General features: G+C 36.9%; 2 protein-coding genes across 3 annotated transcripts; both read left to right on the top strand.

Annotated features, from left to right (window-relative positions):
- Positions 1 to 832: 832 nt before the first annotated feature.
- cwc15 (CWC15 spliceosome associated protein homolog) lies at positions 833 to 8,486 on the top strand. The gene is made up of 7 exons (XM_048187408.1): positions 833 to 1,062; positions 1,633 to 1,773; positions 2,121 to 2,227; positions 2,316 to 2,419; positions 2,496 to 2,603; positions 7,668 to 7,822; positions 8,211 to 8,486. The coding sequence occupies exons 2-7, from the start codon at positions 1,643 to 1,645 to the stop codon at positions 8,338 to 8,340; spliced, it is 735 nt and encodes a 244-aa protein (XP_048043365.1). The 5' UTR covers positions 833 to 1,062; positions 1,633 to 1,642; the 3' UTR covers positions 8,341 to 8,486.
- Positions 8,487 to 9,623: 1,137 nt separating this feature from the next.
- Positions 9,624 to 21,651, top strand: acsl4b (acyl-CoA synthetase long chain family member 4b). 2 transcript variants are annotated; one of them, XM_048187406.1, is made up of 15 exons: positions 9,624 to 9,765; positions 12,711 to 12,944; positions 13,057 to 13,234; positions 15,224 to 15,333; positions 15,420 to 15,558; positions 15,646 to 15,796; positions 16,537 to 16,660; positions 17,019 to 17,090; positions 17,187 to 17,326; positions 17,827 to 17,996; positions 18,100 to 18,174; positions 18,276 to 18,470; positions 18,564 to 18,678; positions 19,442 to 19,599; positions 20,587 to 21,651. In XM_048187406.1, the coding sequence occupies exons 2-15, from the start codon at positions 12,714 to 12,716 to the stop codon at positions 20,742 to 20,744; spliced, it is 2,016 nt and encodes a 671-aa protein (XP_048043363.1). In that variant the 5' UTR covers positions 9,624 to 9,765; positions 12,711 to 12,713; the 3' UTR covers positions 20,745 to 21,651. The 2 variants fall into 2 exon arrangements, with proteins under 2 accessions (XP_048043363.1, XP_048043364.1); XM_048187407.1 differs by having other exon boundaries at positions 9,640 to 9,769.
- Positions 21,652 to 21,783: the final 132 nt, after the last annotated feature.

Here is a 21,783-nt window from a genome sequence, read left to right as displayed (position 1 = left end):
TAGTTCACTTTCTAATTAATATTTCCTGATAATTTACTCACCCCATATGTCATCCATTCCAAGATGTTCATGTCTCTTTCTTCAGTCGAAAAGAAATTAAGGTTTTTAATGCAAACATTCCAGGATTTTTCTCCATATAGTGGACTTCAATGGAGCGCAAATGGTTGAAGGTCAAAATTACAGTTTCAGTGCAGCTTCAAAACGTTCTACACGATCCCAGGTGAGGAATAAGGGTCTTATCTAGAGAAACCATTGCTCATTTTCTTAAAAAATAAAATAAATAAATAATATAAGTTTTAACAATAAATGCTTATCTTGAACTAGCTCTCTTCTTCTTCTTCTCTATTTGAATTCCAGCAGTGTAGACATGTGGAATGTTCTGCTAAGTGTATTACTGCCCTCCACAGGTCAAAGTTTGAACTAATTGTTATATACTTGCACTAGCATATTGTATATGACAATTTAGTCAATTGAATTCAAATAGAGAAGGAGAAGAGAGCTAGTTCAAGATGAGCATTTATGGTTAAAACGTAATTTTTTTTTATTTTTTTTTTTAGAAAATGAGTGATGGTTTCTCTAGATAAGACACTTATTTCTCGTCTGGGATAGCTGTAAACCGTAATTTTGGCCTTCAACCATTTGCGCTCCATTGAAGTCCACTATATGGAGAACAATCCTGAAATGTTTTCATCAAAAACCTTAATTTCTTTTCGACTGAAGAAAGAAAGACATGAACATCTTGGATGACATGGGGGTGAGTAAATTGTCAGGACATTTTCATCAGAACGTGAACTAATCCTTTAAGTGTATTTGATTTTCTCATCTTCGCTTCAACGTTGTTCCCTCTGCGGCCACCGTAACCCTCACATACACGTGACTGTTGCGTGTGAATCGCGGTGGCTGATGGGATATCCGTCATTAGCAACAACAGAGAGGCTAATCTCGAAAAAAATAATATAAACTCGCTTTTTAATTTAGTTGTTCAGGATTAGTACGTTTAACTTGTGTGTTCCATTTGATAACTTTTGAAGTATACGTGGGATTTATATCGTCCTGCTGCAGGTGAGTGTAAAATAATGTAACGCAAGTAGCGTAAAGCGAGCATGTTTTTATTGAGAACACATAACAATAGAAACAGTCAATTACAAACGATATAAAGGCGTTACACGTGTGTTCTGTTATATTCATTAAACAAAGAAAATATTCCCAAGTTCCTTGTTTTTAGAATTTTGATGGACTCAATTAAAAGGTCTAGGAATTGGGTTAAATCATTCAATTTTGTCTAATGAATTTAATAGTTAAGTAACTGAAACAAATGATCTATCCATTATCCTAAAAGTAACTTATCAATGCATTATTACATAAATTAAAGGTTACATACATTAGCTTTAGTTTCTACATACACATTCTCATGCCAAAAGGAATAGTCAGTAATTAGATGTCTATTTTTTACTTTTAAAAATTGTCCAAATGTCCAATTGTTTAATCTATGTCCAAATGCAATTGATCAATAGCATACTTCATGTGTTTGTATAAAATCTCCATAGCAGGTCGAACACCTCTAATCTTTATCAGACACTTGATTGAAGATGTCATATCACTTATGGTGATGTTATAAATTGTTTGTTTCAGGTAACCAAAGATGACCACAGCGGCAAGGCCAACGTTTGAGCCCGCACGAGGAGGACGCGGCAAAGGAGAGGGTGATCTGAGCGCTTTGTCCAAACAGTACTCCAGCAGAGATCTGCCAGGACACACCAAGATCAAATACAGGTGAAGTTGCTGTTTACAGAATTTCTTTTGCAGAAGAAGCCATTATTAGGGCTGAATTTGTTTAGTACCTGAAGGTTATGATTGACAGAGAAAGCCTTGACTCTGCAACATCTTTTCTCTGATGTTGTGTTTACCTGCACAAGGGTGGGACAACCCGTCACTCACATGAGATCATTGCAATTGCAGACAACAATGATCCAATCAATTCCCAAAGGACAAAAGTCTTAAAATTTTGTTTCTTGTTTGAGAAGCCATTCCACTCGAATATATACCACAATAGGGAAGAAAAGACCATCATAACTTCCGTTTCATCTCGCTTCCTGATATGCTTGTGTCCTGATATGCAGGCAGCCCACTCAGGATGCTCCAGAAGAGGTGAGAGCACGTGATTTCAGACGTGAGCTGGAGGAGAGGGAGAGAGTTGCTGTTAAGAGAGGTGATAGAGGAGCAAGAGGTGAGGAAGCATGTGTTTACGTCACTGTTTTTCGCTTTGTTAGGTCAAGATGTGTTCATTGACTTTGATTTTCTCCCGTTTCCTTTAGAACACACAACTTCTTCGTCGTCGTCGTCTTCATCCTCCTCCAAACGACCACGTCTGGATCAGATTCCTGCTGCCAACCTGGATGCTGATGATCCCCTCACTGATGTACATACACTTTCTTATATATACTTAGGCATACGGATTGATTTTGACTGTATTTTAAAGGATGTGTGTGTTTTAGGATGAAGATGACTCTGACTCCGGCTCTGACAGTGATGATGACACTGCCGCCCTGCTGGCTGAACTGGAGAAGATCAAGAAGGAGCGAGCTGAGGAGCAGGAGAAGAAAGTGAGCCTCAGTGACCAATTATCTTTTTTTGTCATATCAAATAATTTCTGATAGGGCTGGGTTGAAAGTATAGATTTTTCGATTTAATTTATTCTCATTTTGATGAACTAATATTAATTCCTAAATCCCAAGAATCAATCTTTTAGTCACAACCAATGTGGCATGACATATCACTGTAGGGCCTTAGGTCAAGTGGCAGTTGAACAGATCATCTCTTCCTCTTTTGTATTAGTTACTGCACAAAATAATCATGAATGAACATCAGAAGGAATGTTGACAGATATAATAGAACTTACAGAAATGTATTATGTCTCATGTAATCAGTGTTTCAACTGCAAAAAGATGTCAATTAATCAGCTTGTAATCAGTCACGTAATGTTAAGTTTAATTTAAAAAAGCCAATCACTGACCATAGCTTGATAGAAAAAAAAAACTTAAGAGAGGAGCATTTTGCTAAATATATAAGAAGTTTTATTTATATAGTGCCTTTCCATAGCTCAAAGTCGCTTCACATAGTGCTATACAATATATTTACACATCCACAATACAAACACATAAGGCCACATATAGCCACATTATCCAAAATACATATTGAAAATATATGTTTTTAGCTGAGTCTTGAAGGTAAGCAAATATGATATATTATGAAGTGTAAGGGGGAGCAAATTCCATAATTTAGGAGCATTAACACAAAATGACCTACCACCTACAGTGGACAGCCAAAAACGAGGGATGGACAAAAGACCAAGCTCAGATGATCTGAGGGACCGGGCAGGAGAGTAGGAGTAGAGTAGGTCAGACATATATAGAGGCGCAAGACCATTTAATGCCTTAAATGTTAGAAGTAATATTTTAAAGTGAATACGTGATGCCACAGGTAGCCAGTGCAGATCATGCAGTAGAGGAGTAATGTAACGCCTGGTAGAGGTGAGAACTCTTGCTGCTGAGTTTTGAACATACTGTAACCTTGCTATGAGTTTTTAGGCAGACCAAGAAATAGAGCATTGCAATAATCCAGACGTGATGTGGTTAATGCATGAATTAGGATTTCAGCATCAGCTAGAGTGAGAGAAGATCGAAGATGTGCAATATTATGAAGATGGAAAAAAGAAGAAGAAATATGAGAGGCAAAAGATGGACTTGAGTCAAATAAGACACCAAGATTACGGACAGATGAAGAAGGCTTAACATTAGGGCTGGGCGATATGTCGCATGCGATTGTCACGCGCATTTTGTCAGTAAAGCCGTCGCGTCGCGTTCATTATCGAAGGCGATTCATCTGCGATATGAACGCGATATTGCGTGGCTTGTCAGTGTTCTACGGTTCTGTCTATTAAATGCCGCTACATTTGAAAGCAGGTGATGGCGATTTAGCCGTAATCAGGGAACCGGCTTTACTGATGAAATGCGCGTGACAATCTCATGCGATATATCGCCCAGCCCTACTTAACATGAACCCCGTCAATTTCAAAGGAAAGGTCCATCTTTTTGACTAAGGTAGCAGAGCCAATCATCAATATTTCAGTTTTGTTGTTATTTAGTTTAAGAAAATTCAAGGACATCCAATGTTTGATATCCCTGATACATGCAGTAAGTGAGTCAGGCAGGGATAGCCTATCGGAGCTGGTGGTAAGGTAGATTTGAATGTCATCAGCATGGCAATGAAATTGAAGTCCGTGCATGCGTATGATGTCACCAATTGGAGAAATATAAAATATAAACAGAAGTGGACCCAGAACTGAACCTTGAGGAACACCCTGTGAGACCGGAGCAGTGGCAGATTTATACCCTTGTATGGTGATATAATATTTTCTGTCGCTGATGTAGTAAATGAGCCATAAATATATGCACTAAATAGAGTGCCTCAGGGATGACGCAATTTTGTAGGCAAAACCCGGAAGCGAGTTAGCATTTTAGGACTTCCGGTTCCAACGCCATAAAGTCTATGGGTTTTTTGAATGGGTTTTTGCTAAATTGCCTGAAATAAGGTCTGTGGTTAACAAAGCCTCTAAATACTTTCACGTTTTGATCTATGACATAAAACACACCAGTTATAACCCACTTGTGATTTTTTTAAAATTTTTACTGTGTCTTAAAATCGGCGGTTGCTAACAAATTGCTAAAAGGGACTACTTCCTTTGGCAGGGACTTCATCATGACGTCATCATGACAAACAGGACATTTGGACAGCATTTCTCATGAAAAAGTGGATCGGTATTTATAACAGCACAGATCATAATCAGCGAGCATGTTTTTAAATAAAGTTGTTTTTTTTAAGTAAAGTTTGAGGAAGATTGGTGGTGGTGACGTTGATCCGCGACCATGGTGTGCTGTAGTCTGTTTATAGCCTACTGTTAGCCTTTTATATCTGACGACTTTATTTAGGCTTCAAAATCTATAAATGTTGTGTTAACTTGTAAAGATTATCTTGATAGACAAAACGTGTAAGTGTCATAACCCTTTGTTAAACACAGAGCTTATTTTCTGCGATTTTCCAAAAGTCTATGGGAAAAATGCATAGGCTTTCAACCGAGGGAACCCGTGCGCTGCTAACTTCCGGGTTGGCCTACAAAAACGCGTCATCCCTGGGGCACTCTATTAGATATTATATTTTATAATATTATATGAAGGAACAATATATAATATTTTTGCATTAAAATATCCAAAAACCACTAGCACATGTAACAACATATCAATGCAGAGGAACAACCGCTACACACAGTGTTATACATTTTGTTCAATTGTGACCCAAATGTGTCCAACAATGTTTAAATCCAGAGAAATTCGTAATTTTAACCAGTGTAACAACCTGTGTCATTGTGCCGCCTGTCAATGATGTCGTATCAGCGTTACCCTCGATTTCTGATCGTACTTCTTTAAAAACCATGAAAACACCAAAGAAGCTTTAATATATTATGCGTTTTATTAGACAGGTTAGCAACAGTTTGGTACCCTTTACCGACAGAAAACTGTTTTGTCAAGGGGCTAACATAGCATAATCAGAAAGAGTTTTATTTGTAGTAACAGTAATACAACATTTTCTCCACCATACAGTATTTTATAAAACTAACCAGCAAACATCAAAAGTAACTTTATTGTAATAGACATAAAAAAACATAAAGAAAGAAGCTGCAACGGCCAACTACAGCATATAAGCATAATAAAAACACCAGCGTAAAATGTCCCAGGCCTGGTCATCTCTCGCCCTTCACTGCCGTCATTCCTTCTTAAATCCTTCCAAGCTCCTCTGCGGGACTTGAGGCCGGTGTGTTGCGCAGGTGTCTCTCATTAACATTTGCTCCTCCGACCTCGTTCTGCTCTTGGCCTCACCCTGCTTCATACCACAGTAACGTTAATAAAACTTTAATACGTTAGCTCATCCATGAACATGATTTCTGCCTTGAGTCCCATCAGATTGCTTTCCATTGGCTGTGGAGGTGAAGATGACAACTTCCATGATTCAGTTGATTCATAGTGTAAAGCTACACCTTTGTTATTGTTTTGAATAAGTGACCTCTAGTGGCGAAACGTACATACTGTGCCTTTAACCTATTCCTCAGTATTTAATGAATGCTTTAATAAATCTATCATGAAAATGGCCATTGTTTTCAGAATCATTGGTATAGAAACATAATTAAGTTTATTATAGATTTATTATTATTAAAAACTGCCTTACATGTACTGTATCTGATATTTAACCCTCTATGGTACGGTGTTGCCTCCAGGCAACATGGTCTATTTTAGTTTGTTTTTAATAAAATAAGGCACCAATTGATTCATCAAGCATATCTCAGGACAGAATAACTCAAATACTAATCAATAAAAGTGCAAAAAAGACCAAAACATGACCAACAGGGGTCCATTTTGTGTCCTGTTTCAGCACATGTGCACGTCACATGACTCATATTTTCTCCATTGAAAAGTGCTTTTTTCACTTGTTTGTAACCATTTAATCACCCACAAAAAAATTTGAGTCACCTTCACTGGCAAGTAAAGAAGTATTTTTAAGAACTTTACATTATATATCATCAAATGTTTTAGAGAAAATAACAAAAAACTGTATGTTGCCTCAAGGCAACATTGATTGTACCATAATGGAATCGCATAAGGCCATACAGGCATAATAGGTTTGAATACAAATGTATCATATTTGTAAGGAAAAAAGAGTTAGAATTATCTAAATATGTTGCCATTTTCACATGATTTTGTAATGCGCTTATGAGAATAGTAATTCACATACTATTTCTCCATATATTATGATCTGCACATTTTCTATAGCACTTCAAAAAGGTATAAAACACAGGTAGCAAAGCCAGTTGATGAGGGTGATGATGAGGGGTCATACTGTGATGAGGAAGATGAAATCATAGTGACAATCCGTTAGGGAGAGAGTGAGGGTGAGAGAGAAGATGGAGTTGAGGATGAAGATGGTTATGATAACTAAATATAGTAACATAATAATATGATGGTTTGGTAATATTTGTGTTCCACTATGGTACAATGTTGCCTGAGAGCAACAGCTGGATATATAATGTTACTTTTTATTAAATATGAAACTTTTAATACATTAACTAGATAAATTTGTTTTAAGTGTCTAGTTAAAGAAATTGATGTTTTCAATAAATATATTTATTTTTTCTACATGAAAATGCCAAATGTTAAAATGTTTCCATTGTGGCCTCGAGGCAACAAACTTATAAAAAATTAAATAAATTAAAAAAATTATGAAAATGTTTGATATTGTTAGTGTCCAATTTTAAGCAGGAAAAACAACACAAATAATTTTTTTCTCATTGATATCATATTGCGTACCATAGAGGGATATCAATTGGAATTTAATCAAATTGCAAGCTTGTGAATCTAAGTTGTGAAATTTGTCAATACCCAGTCCTTATTTCAGCCAGTCATTATTGCAAAATAAACCCCTTCAGGATGATCCTTGTCACCCTCTCAGGGTTTCTTTTATGGTAATGACCAGCCTGAACATGCATTTATCACTTTCTTAGGCTTGATATCTTATTGGCTTGAGTCATTACTGTTTTTGTTGGCCTGTGTGTGATTAAGGAAAGGGAACAAAAGGCAGAAGAGGAGAGGATACGTATGGAGAACATTCTGAGTGGGAATCCACTGCTTAATCTGGCAGGCCAGCAGCAGCAGCAGCAGCAACAACAACAACAACAACAAACGCAGAGCCAGAACGCATTCAGTGTGAAAAGAAGGTAATTTTGTGGTGGTAAAAATAAGTAACAAAAGAATGTTTGGTCTTCTCTTTTAAGTTACCTTCAAACTCATATTGCAGAATTATACTTAAAGCAAAGAAAGAAAAGAAGCATGCTGCTCTTTCACTCTCACATTTCACTCTTTTTGATGTTGCATAATAATAGTGTGATATTTTCTCTACTCTAAGACCAGCAATATCAACAGCTCCATGTGTCCACATTTCAGTTCCACAATATTCCTTTAATAAAAAAACAGCAAAAGATTGTTGCTATTATGATTAAATAATACTATTGGATACCAAATTCCTTGCACAGTTTAAGCAGAAAGAGCTCAATAATATCCTTACATATAAAACACAAACGCATTCATACATTTTGTTTTTGGCAGGTGGGATGATGATGTTGTGTTTAAGAACTGCGCTAAAGGAGTGGATGAATCCCGTAAAGAAAAGCGCTTCGTCAATGACACGCTGCGCTCTGAATTCCACAAGAAATTCATGGAGAAATATGTTAAATAAGATGTCCTGTTATGGAATTGTATTTCATTGTATTTTCCTTTAGTAAAAATCACATGTGCTTCTTTTTAAAATATGGTCTATATGTGCTGCCATTCAGTAGTTGGTCTGTAATAGAAATGTACCAATAAACATTTATGTCTCACTAATCCTGTGAATGCGTGCCTGTTATCTTCATCTTCATATTTCAGAATGGCCTGTTACACTGTTTGACCTGATTACATTCATATCGTAATATTAATAACCCTTTGTTCATATATTTCCCCACTTTTATTGCTTTTTTATTACTTTTTTTTTTTTTTTTTTTTGAGTTACTGAAGCAGAGCCGCTTTGAATCAGTAGAGCAGATCTGACAAAACCAAACGGCCACAGAATCCAACCTGACCTGCATGCATTCACAAGGGCTTTCTATTCTGCTCCCGTCTGTAATTTGAGCTTTAGTTTTCAGCATGTGTTATTCTCTCCATTCAATTCAGTTTTATTTATTTAGGACTTTTAACAATGGTAAATGTCTCAAAGCAGCCATACAAAGTAACATGCCTGAGCCTCCCACTGAGCAAGATGGCAACAGTTTCATAGAAAACTCCCTAGTTAATGTTAGAAATATACTCTGTGAGGAACCAAGGCTGAAAGAGGAAACCCATTCACTTCTTTTTGGCCTTAATTCTTTGAAAGGCTATACATAGAATAACGTAGATCTGTGCTTCTGTATGGACGGTTCGTCTAATATTAGTAGTCCCAACCGTTTGCTTGGGAAGAAAACCATCCCTGAAGGATGCGTTTAGATGTCCTGATAGCAAACAAACGGTCAATAACAGAGTTAAAACTAGAGGATGGCTTGTTGTGGGCATGGTGAGAACGTTAGAAGCCCACAATCATCAGTCAGTTATGTATTTATATGGTCAAAGTTAATGAACCGCTACACCTGAGGCACATTTCCAGGTCAGGCCTGTTCTTAGTTGGCAGCTGTGTGAACCATAACCAAAGACCCACAGCGTCTTTGGTGATTATTCACATCTTTTTTACACAAGAGTAAATGTGCATCAGCTGAGTGGGTGTTTGACTAATAGAACTATGTGTTCTGTAAAGTATGAGAAACTCTGACGTGTGTAAGTCTGATTGTGTAAGTGAGCTAAAGGAAAAACTGTGTGTCAAGACTATGTGTGCAAAGGAACCACCTCCTGAAATTCCCTCTAAAAACTCGGACGTAACCTCAGAACTTCCTCCTCAGATCTGTCTTCTGATTGGCTGGGGCCAGCGGGTGGGCTCAGAATGAGGTTTACTGGAAGAGTGACTTTACAAAAGACATCCAATCAGCCAAGAGAGATACAGAGAGAGAGAGAGAAAAAAAAGGGAAGCCCATACCTCCTGTTGCAGTTGGCCGTCTGTCTGAAGAAGGAAAAGAGCTGCTGTGCACAGTGTTTACTTGTAGGTAAGATTTCAGTTTCCTGTACATTTACAATTCTTTTGCCTTGAGTTTCATGTTTGTCTGAATGAAGATCGCTTTCTCTTTCAGTTGTTAATAGTAATAATGTTATGCTGTTTATCGGCAGTGATGATGTTTCTTTGGATTGTTTAGATGGGGAGTAGGCATGAGGTGTTTACGCTCATGTAAACACAATTATAGATATTAATGTAGATAAAGATTTTTCTGTATGTGAGAACTTATCTGAATATGTGGTTCAGAAACATTCATGGATGTGTAATAGACAGGTTAAACTTTTTTTGTTTGGAAGGTTTAATTTCTTTTTTTCACAATAGTCTTAGTGTATTAAGTCCTTGTCCTTTTTAAATTTTAACCTTTTTTTTTTGTTAATTGGTTCAAAAGTAACAATGTATTATATATTTTACTTTCATTTTGTAGTTGTAGTTTATGTAGTTCATTGATTATGAAAGGAAATTATTTTAATTTTATAATCATGTAATTCCTCTAGTATCACAAAAACTGTTTTTGTATTTTGCTAAAACAAAATATAAAGTTTTTGCTTAAAGTCATTCATGTGTTAATGGAAGAATTGCATTATTATAAAATTATATATATATATATATATATACAGTTATTATATTATATATTATATTATACAGTATTATATGTATTATATAATATATATATACAGTTAGTTCCTGTCCTTGATTCTGATTGGTCAATAACTGTTTTATTCACAATAAAACACGGCTATGATCGCTTCACCCAACGGTTCTGTGTATCACTACAACACACTTAGCAACCACTCTTAGCAACGTAAACTGTATGCTCTCAATTGATATTGAGTGAGCGAGTTTATTACCTGCATTCAGATTCAGCATTTTCCTTCAGGTCAGTCCTATGTTCATAATAAAAAATCTGTTTAAATGTCTGATGTATTATCCTGTCCTTTTAACAGTTAAGGGGTTTTCCCATGACTGACAGCTCCAGTCAAAGCATTTGTCAGTTGCGTCTTGTTCCGTGTTCACAACAATTCAGTCTTTTCATTATAAAAGTCTTCGCTACTGACTGACACACTCACAAAGACAGTCTTTGCTGCCATCTAATGGTGTAATAATGTAACTTCTGTTCACGGTCAGGGACTTTTTTCTTTTTTTTTTCCAGCGGAAGGAAGGCTTTTATTCATGAAAGTTGCATTTATGCATATTTTTGGATTTAATATTTTTATTGTGTGGTAACCATTTTATAAGTAAGCAATAAGGTAAGAGAGGCTAGTGTTGTATAGTGAATAAGTCACGGCTGAAGGAGTTGCACCTTATTGCTTACTTATACATATTGTGTGTTGTAATTGTTTAAAACGCATTAGCTAACATGAACTAACAATGAGCAATACTGCATTTATTAATCTTTGTTAATGTTGAAAATACAATTGTTCATTTTTCATGTTAGTACACTGCTTAGTACACTTATTATTAAAGATAAATTTTAAAATGAACATTAAAATTAATAGACGCTGTAGAAGTATGCTAAGTAAAACCTTATTTAAAGTGCTACTGTTATATTTTGTTATAAATAAAAAACTATATATAAACAACATACACTATTCAAATGCTTGGGGTCTGTAAGATTTTTTTTTAACAAAGTCTCTTATGTTCGCCAACGCTGAATTTATTTTATTTATCAAAAATTCAATAGATTAATATTGTGAATTAATATAATTACAATTTGAAATAACTTTTCAATTTCATTTTATTTTAAGATGTAATTTATTCCTGTTATTAACAAAGCTGAACTTTCAGCATCATTACTCCAGTCAGTGTCACATGATCCTTCAGAAATCATTCTAATATGCTGATTTGATGCTCAAGAAACATTTCTTATTATTATTGAGAACAGTGGAAACCATGATGCATTTTTTTTTGAGGATTCTTTGGTGAAAAGAAGATTCAAAAGAACGGCATTTATTTGAACATTTGTAACAAAGTTATTTGCTTTCCCTTTTCAACAATTTATTGCAAACTTTTATGCAACTGAATATAGTATTCATTTCCATGACCAAACCACCACTGAACCAACAAAGTGCTTATCTGATTTAGAGAGCTGCATCTGCTGCATCATGCCAGATTAAGGTGATATCACCATACATGATGTGTTTTTGACAGTTAACTCAGTCTTCTTGGACAGTTTTTCCAGATGTTTAAGTGGGTCATATGACTTCCTGAACACGCTGTTCAAATCCCTCCAAATTGTGATGTCATCAGTCTTCCTAGTGTTGCTGTAACTCTTGCTGGTGGAACATGTGTGTTTGTGCACGTTGATATGATCTCTTGCAGATCTTCAATATACAATTCAAGTGAAGCTTCTGAAACAGGTTTTGGTGGTTTATTCAGTTTTAACATTAGTTCAGATCTAAAAAGCAAGATTAAACTTGCTTTAAAAAAAAAAAAAAAAAAAAAAAAGTATTTAATATAAGCCTAAAGAAAATCCTCGATAATTATGCCAGGAAAACAGCCTACACATCCACTTTAGTTTGATCTTATGTCTTTGTGTGTGGGTGTGTGTGTGTGTGTTGCACAGAATAAATATTTAGTCTTTTAGCATGTAGTCGGCCACAAGCACGGATGTTTCTTGATGTTTCCTGAGTGTTGCTTCAATATTAGTGTTAGGTTTGTGGTCAAGTACTTCCTAAATCAACCATTCATTCACACGCACATGTGTCTAAATTTTACTCTTCTTTTCCCCTCCTGGTCTTTCTTCATTTAACAACCTCATCTTATCGTTCATGTCTAATGGATGCCAAACTGTTTTTCTGTGTCTTCTGAATCTCCCAGAGGGGTTTCTGGTCTAATTCTGGGTGTAGGATACAAAGAGACAACTGAAGTTTCTTATCATGTGTTGTTGTTGTAATGATGTTCTTATGGAAATATGTTGGTCTGTGTATGTGCAGGTCATGTTGCCTCAGTGTGAGAGAGCGCGGAGTATAAGTGGACGTCCAGAAGGGCCGTATCGGGCGGTAGAAAGCGCAGATGCTCTCGCTACACAAGATTTTGAGGGCATAGACACGCTGGACAAACTTTTTCTTCATGCTGTGAAGAGATTCAGTCAGGCACCCTGTCTGGGCACCAGAGAGGTCCTTAGTGAAGAAGAAGAAAAACAAGCCAATGGGAAGCTCTTTAAGAAGGTAAATTCTTCCAATGGTTTATTTATTTCTGTTTCAGTATCATATCAGGCGATCACAGTCCAAGATGTTAACAACAGTTGATATAGAAACTTATTTGTGTTTTTGTTTGTAGTTGGTCCTAGGAGAATACAGCTGGATGACCTATGAAGAAGTCAGCCAAACAGTGGAATCTTTTGGCAGTGGTCTGGCAGCTTTGGGTCAACAGCCACGAAATACCATTGCCATCTTCTGTGAGACACGGGCAGAATGGATGATCACAGCGCAGGCCTGCTTCAGACGCAACTACCCGTGTAATACAATCAAAACACTTCCTCTATAAAAGTTTAAAACCAAAATCACATGATTTCATCATACGTTTTGTTGTCCTCAGAAGAAGTTTGAGTTTATGTAACTTCTGGTCCATGAATTTGATTGGCTTTTGACTTTTCAATGTTTTTATCACTGTACCTTTTTTGCTTGTTCCAGACAGATTTTCCGTCTGTAGAATGCACCTTTTCTTGACAGCAGCTACGGCCATTTTTTTTTTTTTACTCAAATCTGCTAGGCTGCAATCAGCTGCTTCTAGTTTTTTATCTGTACAAAACCAGCTCATGTTAAGGTGGATATTAGAGATGAGGAGTTTTCAGTGACTCAATCTTTCTACAGGTTACATTGATATGCCACTAGCTGGTATAGGTGACTGTTTTTATAAGTGAGTCATTCACTTATATGGATTTGATTCATTCAGGACTGAATGGATTTGATTCAATGGATTTGATTCATTCAGGACTGAAACAAGGTGGTTTTATCAGTGAGCAATTGAATCATTCATTCAACCAGTTTGTTTTTACAACACTGATTCATTCATTCATTCATTCATTCATTTTGTTGCTAGGATATGCAACAGTTAATTGTTTCTTGACTTTGTTTGGAACTATTTTTGTTGAGAAAAAAATAGACAAAGTAAATGGTAATATTTGGTCTAAAATACACAATACTCAGTGTTAACTCCATGCATATTTAAAGCTGCAGTCCAAAAGTTTTGCTTCTTTGTCGCCATCTCTGTTTGAAACCTGCAAATACAGTTATATGCGGAATTATTATCGTTACATGCTTTGTGCATCGGCATGATTCTGTGCGAATGACTCTAATCTTTGCTGTCAGTTACAACATGTTGTGGGTACTGTACTTCGGAAACACAGATTCTACGTCTTGGAAGTATGACCAAAATAAATATTTTCACCAGAAAATGTCATCTGAACAAGTAACTAATGTCTGCCACTTTTGTTCTGACCAACTGAGGAAAAAAGCATTACAATAAATCGTGCTGCCAATGGTGATTAAATCTAACGATCGGTAGCTCGGATCATGCCAAACCATGCAAATTATTATTACTGTTATACTTTGTTCTCAAATTGTTAATGTCAACAACATCGGCATTGCGTGACTGAGTATTTAGCGTGTATTAGCATGTTGATTATAATATAGCTACTAGCTGGGACTCCTTCCTTTAGAGGTGACGTTATGACACAAACAGCTGCATGCTCGAGTTTCCCGCGGAAACCCACCAGTACCGCTCTTAAAGGTTCTCTAAGCGATCCTGGGTGGAGTAACTTCCTGTTGACGTTCGAAGTGTTGTCAAACAGGCTAGCTAGACCCTCCCTCTGCCTCCTCCTCCCCTCCCATCCGTGCTTCCTGAAACAGTCATGAACGCGCGTTTAAAATCATTCTTGTCGGTTATTGGCTGGAGCGTGTTTATTATGATTCGTGGTCCAGGCTGCACCAGTTTGTTTTAATTGCTGTTTTTGGAGCTTGTGGCGACTACAGAGACCATGTTTTTTTTACAGTGTGTTCAGGGGACAGGCAGCTAGCGGATAGTGAGGAGATGTTTGCTGTATGTGACAAAAAATGTTTTGGCCTAAAAATCGCTTAGAGGACCTTTAATATAAAACATTATTACAAGCTTACCGTTGTGAATCGAGCTAAGATAATGAGGTTTTACACACTGGCTGGTTATGTACTTGCTCAAAAATTGATTTTGGATCATTTTTAACCAAAAAACGTTATGGACTGCACCTTTAATAATTATATAAAAGCCATATCCATGATCAGGCAATAGCCTGTAAAATAATAACTGAAATAACATTTCATTTACAGAACAATTTGTGTGAATTTAGTTTAGGAAAAGCTTTATTATTTTATTTTTACTTTTAATTTTTCATTTTTTAATGCTCATCTTGCAGATTCTGCAAAGGATGAGCACAACTTGTGAACACAACTGTATATTTGTGTGTTTGCAGTGGTAACGCTGTATGCAACTCTGGGTGAAGATGCTGTAGCTTTTGGGCTGAATCAGTGTGGAGCCACTCATCTCATCACCAGCACAGAACTGTTGCAGAGCAAACTGAAGGTACATGAACTCACAGACAGACATGCATGCGTGTCTGTGCTTATCTGTGGTCTGACTAACTTTATATTTCTCTTTTTCTGTTTCAGAACGTTTTGAGTGCAGTCTCAGGTTTGCAGCATGTTATCTATGCAGGCAGTGGTGAAGTATGTCAGGCTGATTACCCACAGTCTCTCACCATTCACAGCATGGACGAAGTAATTGTGCTTGGGGCAAAGCCAGAGAACTGTGAGCAACATGCAAAACAATTACTTATGCAAACTGAACTGTTTAACAAGCTGATACACTCAATCTCTCTTTGTCTCTCTCTCTTAGTAAGTGAAGAGTATGAGAGGCCGACTGCGTCTGATCTTGCAGTAGTTATGTATACCAGTGGGTCTACCGGGCAGCCTAAAGGGGTGAAGATGCAACACAGTAATCTGATTGCAGGAATGACGGGTCAGTGCCAGCGGATCCCAGGCCTGGGGTGAGAAACAGTAACACCAACAGCATTTCACTGCATCTCTTTCTATATACTACAGACAGACAAATTACTTCCAGCTTAAAGGGTTAGATCACCCAAAAATGAAATTTCTGTCATTAATTACTCACCCTCATGTCGTTCCAAACCAGTAAGACCTTTGTTCATCTTTGGAACACAAATGAAGATATTTTTGATGAAATCCAAGAGCTCTCTGACCCCTCCATAGACAGCAGTTTAATTACCACTTTCAAGGCCCAGAAAAGTAGTAAAGGCCTCATTAAAATAGTCCATGTTACAACATGGGTTTAGCCTTAATTTTATGAAGCGACAAGAATATTTTTGTGCTCAAAAAGAAAACAAAATTAACAACTTTACTCAACAACTTCTTCTCTTCCCTGTCATTCTCATACGCAGTTTACGTTGTACACACAGTGCAGCGCCTCCGGGTTCTACGTCAGAATGCCGACACATTATTGCCCGGCTCCTGCGTCAGCTTCATACGCATGCGTCATGCTGCTCACGTGTACAGCGTCGGCCAATACTGAGTCAGTGTTCTGACGTAGAACCTGGAAGAACTGCACTTATTTATATCAATGGCAACATTTCTTAATTTTAATTTAATTTTTTTATTTAAAATTTATTTATAATTTATTTTCTTTTAGATTTATTTTATTTAAAAAATATATATTTCTAGTACTTCTACTTTTAGTTAACAATGATCATATTGCTGTTTGTATATACAGATCACAGGACTCATATATAGCTTATCTCCCATTGGCTCATGTGCTGGAGCTGACAGCAGAAATATCCTGTGTGTCATATGGCTGCAGGGTCGGATACTCCTCGCCACACACACTCACAGACCAGGTAACACACACACACACACTCACACACACATGTTTGTTTTTGTGAATTGTGGGGACATTCCATAGGTGTAATGGTTTTTATACTGTACAAACCGTATTTTCTATTGCCCTACACTACCCCTACCCCTAAACCTACCCACCACAGAAAACTGTGAACATTTTACCTTTTTCAAGAAAAATCTCATTCTGTATGATTTATAAGCCTTTTGAAAAATGGGGACATGGGATAATGTCTTCATAAGTAACCCTCTCCTTGTAATACCCATGTCATACCCACACACACACACACACACACACACACACACACACACACTCTTTTCCTCTATTATATCATCTTCTCTGTGCTTTTGTCTGTGCAGTCCAGTAAAATAAAGAGTGGCGGTAAGGGAGATTGCTCTGTTCTCAAACCCACCCTGATAGCGGCAGTACCGGTAAGGTTTGAAATGTTACTTTTCTTCAGTTGTTTTATTTATGTTCCCTTTTCTTTACTCAATATTTGTTTTTGTTTTTTGTGTGCATGTGTGTAGGAGATCATGGATCGTATCTGCAAGAATGTTAATGGAAAGTTGAGAGAGATGTCAGTGATTAGGAGGACTCTGTTTAAAGTGGGATACAACTATAAACTACAGCAGGTGTCACGAGGATCTGATTCTCCGGTGTGTAACATGTGAGTCATTTATATAGATAAGGGGTATCTATCTATCTATCTATCTATCTATCTATCTACATCTGTCCGTCCATCCCTCCATGTGTCTTTATATCACAACAACAATTTTGTTGGGGGAAAAAAAATGCATGTTAAAGTTAGCATGAAAGGAAAATTCATCCTATCTATGTTCTACATGCATGTTAGAGATGTTATTGTGAACAATTCATCCATGTATATGTTTCTTTTTTAAAAATAAACCTTTTCTGTTGTTCTCACTCAGTAGAGTATATTCAATAAATCGTACAAAAATGATTACATTTTTTGCAGTTTTTAAAGTTTTACAGTTTACAGTACAGTTTTCTATACATGCAAATTTTGCCTAAATGAAATAGCTAATAGCTAAAAAAAGATATTTTTGACCCAAATTGAGTAAACACTGTACATTTTTGAGACAAACTGCAAAGTAAAAACTCTCTCTTACTCTCTCTGTCTGTCTTTTATGTTATGGTGTATGTTAGGTTGATCTTCAAGCATGTGAATTTGCTGCTGGGAGGGTGTGTACGGCTGATGTTGAGCGGAGGGGCTCCACTGTCTGCTTCCACACAAAGATTTATGAACGTGTGTTTCTGCCCCGTTGCTGTGGGTTACGGCCTTACAGAGACGTGTGGAGCCGGAACTATCTCAGAATGTTAGTGCACACACACTCATATAATGTTACATTTTTCCTACACGTTAAAATGGCTGGATTCCTGTGCCGACATGTTCAGTCTTGTGTATTTGTGTGTTTGCAGTTACTGATTATAGTACAGGACGAGTTGGAGCTCCTCTCATTTGCTCTGAAATAAAACTGCGAGACTGGCCTGAGGGTAAGAGACACACACACACACACACACACGTGCAAACAACTGCAATTGAGGGTTTATTTTACATTCCTAACTTTCAGCCGACCTCTCTCTTTCATCATTAGGTGGATACACCAGTCAGGACAAGCCTCACCCAAGAGGGGAGATTTTGATTGGTGGACCGAATGTTGCCATAGGATACTATGGAAGTGAGGGGGAGGGAGAAAATGACAACTTCTGGGTGGACGAGGCGGGGCAGCGCTGGTTTTGTACCGGAGATGTCGGGGAAGTTCATCCAGACGGTTGTCTGCAGATTGTGGGTGAGTTAGATCTGAATTATCTTATAGAGAAGAGTTACATCATACAGACGTCTGTTGTTGAGTTACGTCAACAACTCCACTTTCTGTTCTCAGATCGTAAGAAGGACCTGGTAAAGCTGCAGGCAGGTGAATATGTGTCTCTGGGGAAGATAGAAGCCGCCCTGAAAAACAGCCCCCTCATTGATAACATCTGCGTCTATGCCAGCAGGTACACAAGAACCTTATATCCCAGTTGATCGCAAAACAATTACACACAACACAGTATTCTCTAACTATAGATTTACCTGGTTAAAAACTAAATTTACATGTGCTTCTATTTAGCTAACATTTTTCATCTAAACGAGAGGGGCTATGATCAGTTCATAGCTATAAGATCCCATTGAATGGTTTGATGAAAACACAGTTTTGTTTCCTGCTGTAACTGGAAGTTGGGGCGGGACATATTGAGGAGCTTATTACTGCTAGCCATGACAGTTTTGTAATAACTGACAGCAAGTTTATCACTGGAGATCTCACAGATTTGTTGGTCTTAGTAGGTGTTCATACTGTTATTGGTGGGCTGCACAACTGGCCACACATTAAAGGGCAACGGGAATACTTTTTGTGCGCAAAAACAAGTCAGAGAGCTCTCGGATTTCATCAAAAATATCTTAATTTGTTTTCCGAAGATGAACGAAGATCTTACGGGTGTGGACCGACATCAGGGTGTGTAATTAATGACAGAATTTTCATTTTTGGGTGAACTAACCCTTTAATAGTATTAAACTATTAATAGCTATTGCCTTAAAGTTAATAGACATGGACTAAAAGCCACAAAACTCATGCTGAATCTTCTCAACTGAATCTGTACAATCTAAAATTGTCATGAAAAAGCTCAGGCAAGATACTATAATAAATACAGAATAAATCCACACATCAGAACACATGCCAGCAGATCAGTTCTAATATGGTCCTGTTCTATTTCCAATCAGTGATCAGAACTACGTGATCAGCTTTGTGGTGCCCAATCAGAAGCAACTGACTGAGCTGGCAAAAAAGAATGGGATAGAGAGCGAGTGGGAGGAGCTTTGTAACCACACCATGATGGAGGATGAAGTGCTTAAAGTTATCAAAGAGATTGCAGTAAAAAGTAAGCACATTTTTAATTTTTTTTTTGCCTATTTTGTTGTTTGTTTTAGGTATTCTGCAGAGATCTGCTGTTGTTGGGGAATTAATGTTGAAAAATGTATTTCTTTCAGTGTTTTTTCACCTATCCCAGCTTAAAGTCTTCATGAAACAGAAGTTGCGATAGTCTTTTCTTCTCTATTGTGATGTATATCTGAGTGAAACAGCTTCTTGAGCCAGAAAAAAATGTAGGGTGGGACTATTGGGAATTGATTGGATCGTTGTGGTTTATGCTGTGATCTCGTGTGAGTTACAGGTTGTCCCGCCCTCGCACAGTAGACACATTGGCTGTATCCGAAATCGCATTTTCACTTGAGTAGTAGTAATCTGGACGTACCACATTCGCCATGTTGTCATTATCACATGACCTAGCAGCCTCAGTTGCGTCGCTTCACCGCCATTCACAAATCCTCTCCCGTGGCCTCATGGGATAGTAAAGTGTCCATCGTATGCGCACTTCAGAATGTCGCCGGAAGAAGCAGGCCATCTGGGTACTTTTTACCTACTGTTTTATGAGTACTGTGAATTTGGACATACTTCTTTTGTCACATACTGCTTTTCACCTACTACTTTTCACCGACACAGCCATCATCAAAGAGGAGATGTTGTTGCAAGTGGGAGGGGAAGTTATTTTGACTTAAAAAGGGTGCATGAATTAAACAAAAATAATAATGTTCACAGATAAATCATTTATAATAGACACTGCAATATTCCATTAAAAAAAAAAAAGAAAAGAATTGCCAATTTTGATTTCATGGTGACTTTAATATCTCTGTTTGGTGACTAAGTAGCACTGAAATTACACAGTTTGACTTTTAAACAGTGTTTATTGTAAACTACTGAGATTTGTGTGTTTGATACTATGAGAAATGGCAAAGGCATTTATGTTTTTGTGTGTGTCACTGTGTCTATGTGTATAAACTGTATATAAACTTGTGTGTTTGGTGTACAGATAAACTGGAAAGGTTTGAGGTTCCACAGAAGATTCGTTTAAGTTCTGAGATGTGGACTCCAGAAACAGGGCTGGTGACAGACGCCTTCAAACTAAAGAGAAAAGAGCTGAAAAATCACTATATAAAGGACATTGAGAGGTTATATGGGACTAAATGATGCACATGCAACACTCTAGGCTGATTTCCAATTGTCATACTATGGTTCTTAGATTACTGCCCCCCCAAAGTCTACAGATGTATATCATGTGGCTTCAAGATGCAATTTTTACTGTCGTCCTGACTTGCTCCATACACTAGACATAATAAAAGTATGCCAGTTGGGATTCATCCATGTGTGCACTTACTGATTATCCTTTTGATCTCAGTAGAAACCGTAGAAACACCATTCTGCCTCCTGCTGGATATATATGGTCATTACTTCTTCTTTGAGTAAGTACTGTGAGGAATAGCTTTATTTAATGGACATAAAAGATGCATGCAGTGGTGTTGTATTGTTTTTTTTGTTTGTTTTTTTTTACTTTATAAAGTGCCTTAAAGCATAGCTAAGTTAAATATTTAAAAAAAAAAAAAAAATGTGCCACCTTTACTTGAAAGTGTTCTTAGGATGTAAGTGGTAAATGTCATTTTTTTAGTTGCTCAGTGTGATTGTTTAGAGTGTTGAACAAAAGCTGATGCATGTTGTTTAGTGTGATTCACTTATTTCTGACGGTTAGAGTGGTAACTGTAACTCAAGACCTAAAGAAATACACCTGGGAACTGTGTAAACTACACAATATAACATGGGATGAGTTTATGTTTACATATGTATGGGAAATAAGTTTTTTTTTTTCCTTTTGTATACTATTGACATAAAAAAGAAAGATTTTTTTATGTTGTTTGTCCATTTCATCTTTAGTTGTTCCACTGCACATGGTGAGTGGGTACATAATGTGTTATGTGTGCATTAGAGATAAAACTGAGAAGTCATATTTTTCCTGTTGTGCTATATATTGTATTGCATTTTTATTTTTAAAACTCTATCTCCATTTCACAGAATAAATTTTTTCACCATTCATTTACCTGAAGAAAAACATCCCCTTATTGCTTTTCTGTTTGTTTCTCGTCTGTGTATGATGTAGTTTTTTTTTTATAAATGTTTGAGAAATTTAAAGTGTAAAAAAAGTTGTTTATTTGTATAAATACTTTACACCTGTGAA

This window comes from Megalobrama amblycephala, linkage group LG4, assembly GCF_018812025.1.
Source record: "Megalobrama amblycephala isolate DHTTF-2021 linkage group LG4, ASM1881202v1, whole genome shotgun sequence".
NCBI lineage: Eukaryota > Metazoa > Chordata > Actinopteri > Cypriniformes > Xenocyprididae > Megalobrama > Megalobrama amblycephala.
This window is presented reverse-complemented; position numbering and strand designations above follow the sequence as displayed.